Below are 8,970 nucleotides of genomic sequence, written 5' to 3' on the forward strand. Positions count from 1 at the left end.
GTAAGATTCCAGTTACCTCAATTGTACCTTGCGAATATGTCACCCAACTTCCTTATTGTCCTCTGCATAAAAAGTCTGATGCTCGAGTTGTAAAATGACACTCAGATTCCACACGAACTCTCCTGTGTGTGTCTGTTTGTCACTCATCCACACTTTGCCCACCCGTGTCGAGAGACCCCGTTCCATGCAGACACAGGGACCCAGAGGGTCTGCGGCATGTACTGTTAAACTTAATGATCAGAGTTCAATCCACAAGACCCACACTGTGGAAAGAGAGAACTGACCTATACACTTGTGACTATACACACAAATAAAAACATAATAAAAATTTGTGATTAATAAATGAGAGCGCTTGCCGGGCGGTGGTGGCACACGCCTTTAATCCCAGCACTTGGGAGGCAGAGGCAGGCGGATTTCTGAGTTTGAGGCCAGCCTGGTCTACAGAGTGAGTCCAGGACAGCCAGGGCTACACAGAGAAACCCTGTCTCGAAAAACCAACCAACCAACCAACCAAACAAACAAACAAACAAACAAAACAAATAAATGAGAGCGCTTGAACTGAGAATGTCACTAAAGAGATTCCTTGATAGAAAATGACTACCTATGGAAGTGTTTCCCTGGGGATAGCACCCAGAAACCACTCCATGTTCCAAGAGGACCAGCACATATCTCAAACCAGCTGAAGAACTTAGTAGTGTTGTTCGTGTAATACTGGTTTTGCAAGCATAAATGATAAAGAGGGAAGGAAATGTGGAGACTATTCTAAGGCTGGGGTTTGAGGTTAGGCAGTGTATTGATTGCAGGATCAGATTCCTTATAAGGAAGCGAAGAGATCAGTGAATGAAGCTGGGCTGATAAAGCCGATGCTGCCCTGAAGACCCCAGGATATAGGAGATGCTGTGAATGTGGAATGTCCACTGCGGAAAGTTGGCATGAAGTACAGCCAACTTGAGAGAGTCTACTGCAGGTGGCAAAGCTGGAAAGAGGGACTGCCCAGTCCCTTTGAGCTCACATCTCTCAACCACAAGCCCCAAATGCTGCACAGAATGCTGTATGCAGGATTTGTTGTTTGCTCTGTTGGGTTTCACCCTTGCTTTGATCTGAGGTTTTCATGACATGTTTCCATTTCTCCCTCTTGGAATGAAGTATTTATACCATGCTACTGTATATTATGAACATGCAGCTTGGTGTTTGTGTTTTACAGTGGCTTTTGGTAAAAGTTTTTGTTGAGTTTCAGAAGAGACTGGAGTTTGGTTTTTTTGAGCAGTTAATGACCTTGGAGAATTGTAACAATGAACTAAATGAAATTTTCATTATGAGATGAGCATGAGACTTTAGGAAGCAAGGGTGGAATGTTATGCTTGAAAAGTTGTGCTTTTGGACGTCAAATTGACAAGGGGTGGATATGTGATAATCTTGCCAGACTGATGCAGTCAAAATGCTTCTGGATGTGTCGTTGAGGTTGCTTATGGAAAGATTTAACTGGGGAGTGTAGACTCGCCCTGAGTATGGGTGGGGCCATCATGTGGGCGGGGCTCCTGTGCTGAATAAAGCTGAATGCAAATTAACTGATCATTTGCTTTCCCCTCTCTCTGCTTCCTGCTCTGTGACCAGGTGCCTCACAGTCCTGCAGTGTGACTTCTGCGTCAGTATGGCCCTGTGCCCTGGAACTATGCTCCAAATAATCCCTTCCTTAAGTTACTTATGCTTTGTCACACGGATGAGAAAAGTAACTAAGAGTCCATAGAGACAAATGTCTGGGACAAAGGACAGACACCAGGAGGAGAAGCTGCCATTGAAGTGTAGGTCCCCTTGAGACCTTCTGTCACCTCACCTGCTGCTGTGAAACCCCATAGTCTACTGGAATGAGAAGGGTACCAACAGAGACCAGGGAAAGGAAACTAGCAGGGCATTTCTTGCTAGGTTCAGCCTAGTGCCAAAGAGGCAGCAGCAAGTATGAACAAGTCTTTGAGGATATCTGTAATTCCATGAGCAGGGTTGGCCTTATAGATTTCTTATTAGGAAATTCCAATGTCATAAAAGAGATACTAGAAGCTGAATCCCGGACCAGGGAAGTTGCTTCTGGCTAGGAAAGATTAAGATCTGGACTGCAATACCTAAGAGGAAAAAAAGAAAAAAAAAAAAAAAGGAGGAGAAACTGACTCACGTGGACAGACAGACAAGAAAAGCTGAGCAGCTGGCACCGTCTGTAAAGGCTCTGACACTGGTTACTGAGGCAGAGGCTGGGGAAGGAGGTCCAATACTTCTCCATGGCTCACTGGAAACTTGCTGTGGACAGCAGCTTAGCTTCAGCCTTTCTTTCNGTCAGGGAGTAGCTCTTAGTGAAGGACCAAGCTTAGACATCACCACAGTTTCTCCACACAGGTAAGTCTGTCCTTCTGATGTCTACTTGTAGATCATCATATATTTGAATTTTTTTTTATCACGTTATGTGTATGGATGGTTTATCTGTGTATCACATGCACGGTACATGTAGAATCCAGAGGAGAGTATCATATCCCCTAGAACTGGAGTTACAGATGGTTGTGAGCCACCTTGGGAGTACTGGGAATCAAACCTGAGTCTTCTGGAAAAGCCAAAATTGTTTTTAACCTCTGAGACCTCTCTCTAGCCCTGATATTATCTATATTTTTAATGGGAATAATGTTTCTCCATTTATACATAGGAATGTAAATGAATGAAAGAATGAGTTCAGAATGTAGCTATGGACAAACCAAAAGGCTCAGTGCTGTTTCAAACTACGCCGTTCTTATCCTGGGATGTGAGAAAACAAGGAGGTGGGCTGGAGAAATGAAAGGACTCCCTGTAACTCCTCACAGTAACTTTTCTCTCCACCTTCCTGCATCTTAGATATGAATAGACAGGTGTGCTAAATGTAAAGACAGAATGCGCTATCTTAACAATTCAAGAGTTTTTGCTTAGCATTCCTATAAATTCTTGGAATGTCTTGCTTTGAGCAAATCCAAATCTGGTTTTCTGTTTTCCATTGCCCAGAAGGGTCAGGCACTCAACCCATAGCTGCATCTCTGCTGCTGTGCAAACAAGCTGCTCTTCTTTTACTCTTGAGGCAGGGAGTGGGCCAGAATAGCCTGGGCAAAGGAATAGCCTGGCATAAAGGCTCCAGCACTGATGGAAGATTTGCTCTCAGGACTGTTTTTTTCCCCTATTGTTTGTACCCAAGAGAAAGATCCCTTCTCAATGTGAAGTGAATAGCTACTTGGGACTTTCTAAGAATGTTTTTCCCCTATCAGACCAAATCTAGAGTATTCTGCGGCTTGACAGGAATACCTAGTGGCTTCTTTTCTCTTGACATTCTCATGGTACAGGGTGAGCATGAAAGGTCAGGAACCAGGACCCCCTCGGACTCTACAGTTTGCTCCCCTAGCTGCAACTGTTCTCTCTCTTAGCGGGGCTACACTGGAAATTCCCTGAGTTTTTACTCATTTACATAGTGGACTCTTTAGTGAGAGGAATTAACTCTTTAGATGAAGCTTTGGAGTCTGATTTTACATTTTCCTCATTATTAGCACCCTTCAGGGCAATTAACATGAGGCCTAAGTATTGCAGGGGTATTATCCCTTCCACCTTTTAGTGAGCTGCTAATTTAACTTCCCTTAGGGAGACCAGCTCCCTTTCCTTCTTGTACAACTGGAAGAATTAGAGTCTTTCTAAATCTCCATTCACTAGCCTGTAATTTGGAGAAAGAATTTGTCACAAATCTCATTGTGTACAATGACTAGTGACATACATGTACAAAGTACGTGTGCTTTTTGTAGGACAATAAACAGATGCTTGATGGAGGAGAGTTGAAGAGTTTCAGACCAGACCATGATGAACTCTGTCTTCAAACTCGCTACATTGTTGTACTCTACTCAGAGATTTGGGGTTTTAAGAGAAGAAGGGATTCTGTGGATCCTATTGTTTGTCTAGGACTGGCGGCCATAGTTCCGGGATGTGTCCCCACATGACCATATCTAGTCTATGTTAATCGGTTAATTATGGTGCTCAGAATTAAACCCATCCCAGGTTTTTGTCTGTGCTAAGCAAGTGCTTTACCATTGAGCTACATCAACTCGCCTCATTTTGAGACAGAGACACACTGTGCAGTCTCAAAACCACCATCCTTCTGACTCTATTTCCCAAACATTGGGATTATGTAATGCAAAAAGACAGGGCACTTTGTCCTTTCAAGCATCCTTGTTTGCTTTGTCGCTGTAGCTGCCTTTTACCAGTTAAACCTGGGGGAAGAAATAATAAACATTTATCGCCTAGTCACTCTGTGTAAGTCCCGAGGCTGGGAGATGATGTTCAGTCTAGGACACAAAGCAATACAGGAAGCTGTCTAGGACAAAACAGCTGGTAAGTAGTTAGGGATGATTTGATCTCAAGGCCTTAGTTGAGCCTTAATGATGATGCTGAGTTGTGTCTCACCACTGGGATAGAACAAACTCATGACTTCCTTTAGACAAGGTAGAAGAGTATAAAGAATGGATGTAGACTGAGATCATATGGCTACTGCTTACTGGCCTCCTAGATATGACCATGGCCACCACATCTAGAAATGTTTGATTCTCTATGCTCCGTGTTTGTTCTTTTTTCAAAATTATTTCTTTAAAAATTGTGTAAATTGTGTATGTTCAAAAAAAAAAAAAAAAAAAAAAAGCCGGGTGTGGTGGCGCACGCCTTTAATCCCAGCACTCGGGAGGCAGAGGCCAGCCTGGTCTACAAAGTGAGTTCCAGGACAGCCAGGGCTATACAGAGAAACCCTGTCTCGAAAAACCAAAAAAAAAAAAAAAAAAAAAAATTGTGTATGTTCACCTACAGACACCTGATTTTTTGACAAAGAAGCCAAAACTGTACAAAGGGAAAAAAAGCATCTTCAACAAATGGTGCTGGTCTAACTGGATGTTTGCATGTCATGCTGGTCACCCAACAACTGGAGTGGGGGCTTACCCTGACTACCTGTGGACCCTGTTCCCCTAACGGGGGTGCCTAGTCCTGCCTTAGTGGGAAAGTATGTGCCGCCGTGACTTTAGGTTCTAGGGTGGGTTGGTACCTCCAACTTCTCAGAGGAGAAGGGGAGGAGTAATTGGGGGAGGGGCCGTGTGAAGGGGGATTGGGAAGAGAAAGGGGCTATGATCAGAATATAAAGTGAATAAGTCAATAACTAATGGGAAAAAGCCCCCCTCCCTCTCCCACTCTAGTATTGTACATAAACATATGTGTATGTTGAGACCAGATGTTGACATTGGATATCTTCTTTTGTTTACCCTCCACAATACTCTTTTGATGCAAGGTCTCTTGCTGGGCTTTTAGAACCACTTAGCCAGACAGGTAGCCAAGAACCTTGAGGATCTGCTTGTCCCCACCTCCAGTGCTAGGGTGACAGGTGACAGCATGCCTGTCTTTTACACAGGTGCTCAGGATTCAAACTCGGGTTCTTGTGTTCAAGTGGCAGGCATTCTAGGAACTGCCGTCTCCTTAGCCTCCCTCCCAGTGCTTTATCTGTAAAAATGAAGTACCACCCACCTCTAAAGACTCATCTTTGAACAAAACAGCATCATATATAGTAAAGTGCCTTGAACTTTATACAAATAACCAAGGAGAAAGCATGCTAAAACAGCAATCATTTTATTTCATTTGAAATTTATCATAAATGAGAGTAAAACATATTTTGCTGAATGGCCCTATCAGTGACTCGTCTGAATTTTGCTTCATAGAAAGGGACTCCAGTCTCAAATACAATCCTTTTGCTGGTTAAGGGTGATAATTCTAAGAATCTTTAAAGAATCATGAAACCCTTTTAAAAGCACAAGTTGATGAACAAGATAAGCATCTATATTATTTCAATAAAGTTTTAAAAATAAATTAGATTTCCAGATTATCTTCTTTTCACTTGGAAATTAACTTGGCTAAAGGCACTAGATACTTACTCTGTTTTTTGTTTTTGGCTTTTAGACTCCTGGAGAATCTTGTTGCCCATTTTAAATAACTCATCTCCTTCATCTGTGATACTTTTCTTGGCTGGGTTTTTGACTATATGGGGACAAAAAGAAAAAAAAAACAATATTATTTCTATTTTTAAATTTTGGGAAACATTGTGGTGACACTGTGCTAGCATTTTGTTTTGAATTTTGCTACTTATTTATTACTTATTTAAGTATTTGCATTTTAAGTAGAGTGTTTGGTACTATTCCTGGCTCAGGGGCCTGGAAGATACAGGAAAGAGATGCTCACAATCGAAGGAGAAGAGGTCCCAGCCTAAGAAAATGATCTGGGTTGCTGTAAGCAGAAGGTGAGGGGGCTCCTGATATACCCTAGACAGAGGTAGGATCTTAGGCACTGTGTTCTTAGCCCTGGCCACCAATGACTCCCTTATCAGTGTCACTTGGTCCATGTACTTAGAGCCCTGAGGCTCTACAAGGACATGGGCAGCGGGATGACCATCTCCAGGATGACCAGAATAGGTGTAGGAGCTGAAGAGGCAATCTTCTTGAAAAGTTTTCTCTGTGGTAGGTTTCTGCCACATTCTTCTTGAGATGCTGAGGAGATACATGAACTGTCAATAATAACTTGCCTAGTTTGGGGGGTGGGTCTTGGCATCAATTTTATGAGCCTCAAGAAAAAGAAAGGAATATTTTCCTAACATTCATGTAACACTAATTTTTTTTTTTAAATAATCACTATCACTTAGGTTTTGGAAAAGGAAAACTAATTAGTGAGACTCCTAATTCTCCACTCTTCAACTCTCTTCTCTCTCTCCTTTGTCTGTCTGTCTGTCTGTCTGTCTGTCTTTCTCTGCTCTGTGTGAGATCTTTCTCCCTCTGCCTCCAAGTCTATTACACCACACAGTGGAACCTGATTGGGAAAATAGAGCCTGAAGCCTTTTCAAAGGAAAGGCATTTGGGATTTGAAGCCTCATTAATAAATAAGATCACAATGAACTCTAAATGGCTCTTTTTCTTCTCCCAGACAAGATAACAAGAGTTGTCTATTTAAAAAAAATAGAAAAGAATAACCAAAAAGTAAATTTAACATTATTTTGAATGCTTCAAGTTATTCAATCAATTCAGAAACACCAGGCATTTTAGCATCTAATTTCTGCTTTGAGTTATATCTTTTTTTTTTTTTTTTTTTTTTTTTTTTTTTTTTTTTTTTTTTTTTTTTTTTTTGGTTTTTCGAGACAGGGTTTCTCTGTATAGCCCTGGCTGTCCTGGAACTCACTTTGTAGACCAGGCTGGCCTCGAACTCAGAAATCCGCCTGCCTCCGCCTCCCGAGTGCTGGGATTAAAGGCGTGCNCCACCACACCCGGCTGTGTTATATCTTATCTATACTCATGATTAAAAGGAAAAAAGTAATTAGGTAGAAACTGACTAATATGTGTGGAATAGCAATTGTTGACATTAACATGCTTTCAAAGCATAAGCATACATTCTGGAAGATTGGCTATATTCCTCCCCAGGGCTATTGCTTTTATTAGTTTTTTTTTTTTTTTTTTTTTTTTTTTTTTTTTTTTTTGCCTTCCCAAACATATTGAACTACATATTTTCGTTACTATAGAAGGATTCAATTTTCAGATAAAGTTATCTTGTTGATGCTTTAATTTTGTACTTATGATTTGAAGGTTTCCAAATTTGAGGAATGCACAGTAAAGAAATGATGTCAGGAGGCATTCTGAATTTGATGTGAGTGAGATAGGCTAGACAGACATGGAAAAGACGACAGGGTGAGGACGGAGCACTGAGACCAACATGGTGCCCCAAGACAACCGCTCAATCTTCTGCTTTGTTATTATGAAATAGTGACATATCTGTCCATATCATCAACCTTTCAGAATCGTTCCCACCATGCATCTGACGTAATGACACACCAAAAAAAAAAAAAAATCTCACAGGAGGATGGCAAAGGGTGTGTGTGAACCTTATTCTTGGAGAACCACGACCCAGTCCTGGAATTACTTGTCTCCCCCCAAAACACATACACCTTCCTTTTAATTCCTCAGTAATTCTCTTTACTATCGAAGCTTGTCCATAAGAACTAGCTACCTAAAATCACAGGTGGTGTAACTCTAGAGAAACCTATAACTTCTCTTGAGGATATGTTTTTGAGCTAGAACAGAAAGACAGTGGAACATAAGGGGATATGGAAAGGTTTGAGGAGAGGCCCTTATTCTGGAGTCTGGTTGAAGTTTTCAGTAGCTGAGAATCAAGAATTAGAGTAGTTGGGTATGGTGGCAGACACCTTAAATCCAAGGACTTGGGAGGCAGAGGCAGGTGGGTCTCTGATTCAGGCCAGCCTGGACTACAGAGTGAGTTCCAGTACAGCTAGGGCTATAGACAACAACAACAACAACAACAACAAAGATTTAAAGCACAATTAACATTTGCTATGTCTTACATAGAGACAACATTCCTTTTATATATAGATATTTCAAATAACAATGTTGAAATAGCAATGAAATGTTCCTAATGTCTGAACACATATGGCCTTCAAATATGGCCTATCTTGCTCATTTCTGAGACATTTTCTGGGAAACAAATAAAACTATTAATTTGTGTTTACAGGGAAAACATTCTACCTTCCTATATGACATGGGTGAGCTTGAGTTTTAATTTATCAGGTATATTTCCATCCAGTGCACCTCTTGGAACCAAACAATGAACTCAGTGGTTGAAAAGAAAAAGGTTCTTTAACAGCTCTTTGAGATGTAACTTTGGTGGTGGCGACTGTAAAGACACCCAGTGTGACTGCCTCTTGAAAAGCTCATGTTCACACAGTAGGTGTATCATCTCCCTTATCAGAGCCTCTCTCTCCCTGGCTTAAATCTACAATGAAATATCTTGCATTAAACTCTAACTCTGGAATTTTCCCCCTGTGCCCGTATCTTCAAGGCTTTCCCCCACTTTCTCCTCTATAAGTTTCAGTGTCTCTGGTTTTATGTGGAGTTC

The 8,970-nt window shown here is 41.4% G+C and overlaps 1 protein-coding gene across 3 annotated transcripts in view; it reads right to left on the reverse strand.

Annotated features, from left to right (window-relative positions):
- Sel1l2 (SEL1L2 adaptor subunit of ERAD E3 ligase) overlaps window positions 1-8,970 on the reverse strand; it is a 154,923-nt gene that overhangs the window by 52,798 nt on the left and 93,155 nt on the right. For all 3 annotated transcript variants that reach the window (XM_021150051.1, XM_021150056.1, XM_021150042.1), the window contains exon 4: window positions 5,955-6,057. In XM_021150051.1, the coding sequence (XP_021005710.1) occupies window positions 5,955-6,057 (103 nt within the window). The remainder of the gene's footprint in view (window positions 1-5,954; window positions 6,058-8,970) is intronic.

The sequence above is a fragment of the Mus caroli genome, chromosome 2, assembly GCF_900094665.2.
Source record: "Mus caroli chromosome 2, CAROLI_EIJ_v1.1, whole genome shotgun sequence".
In the NCBI taxonomy this organism is placed as follows: Eukaryota; Metazoa; Chordata; class Mammalia; order Rodentia; family Muridae; genus Mus; species Mus caroli.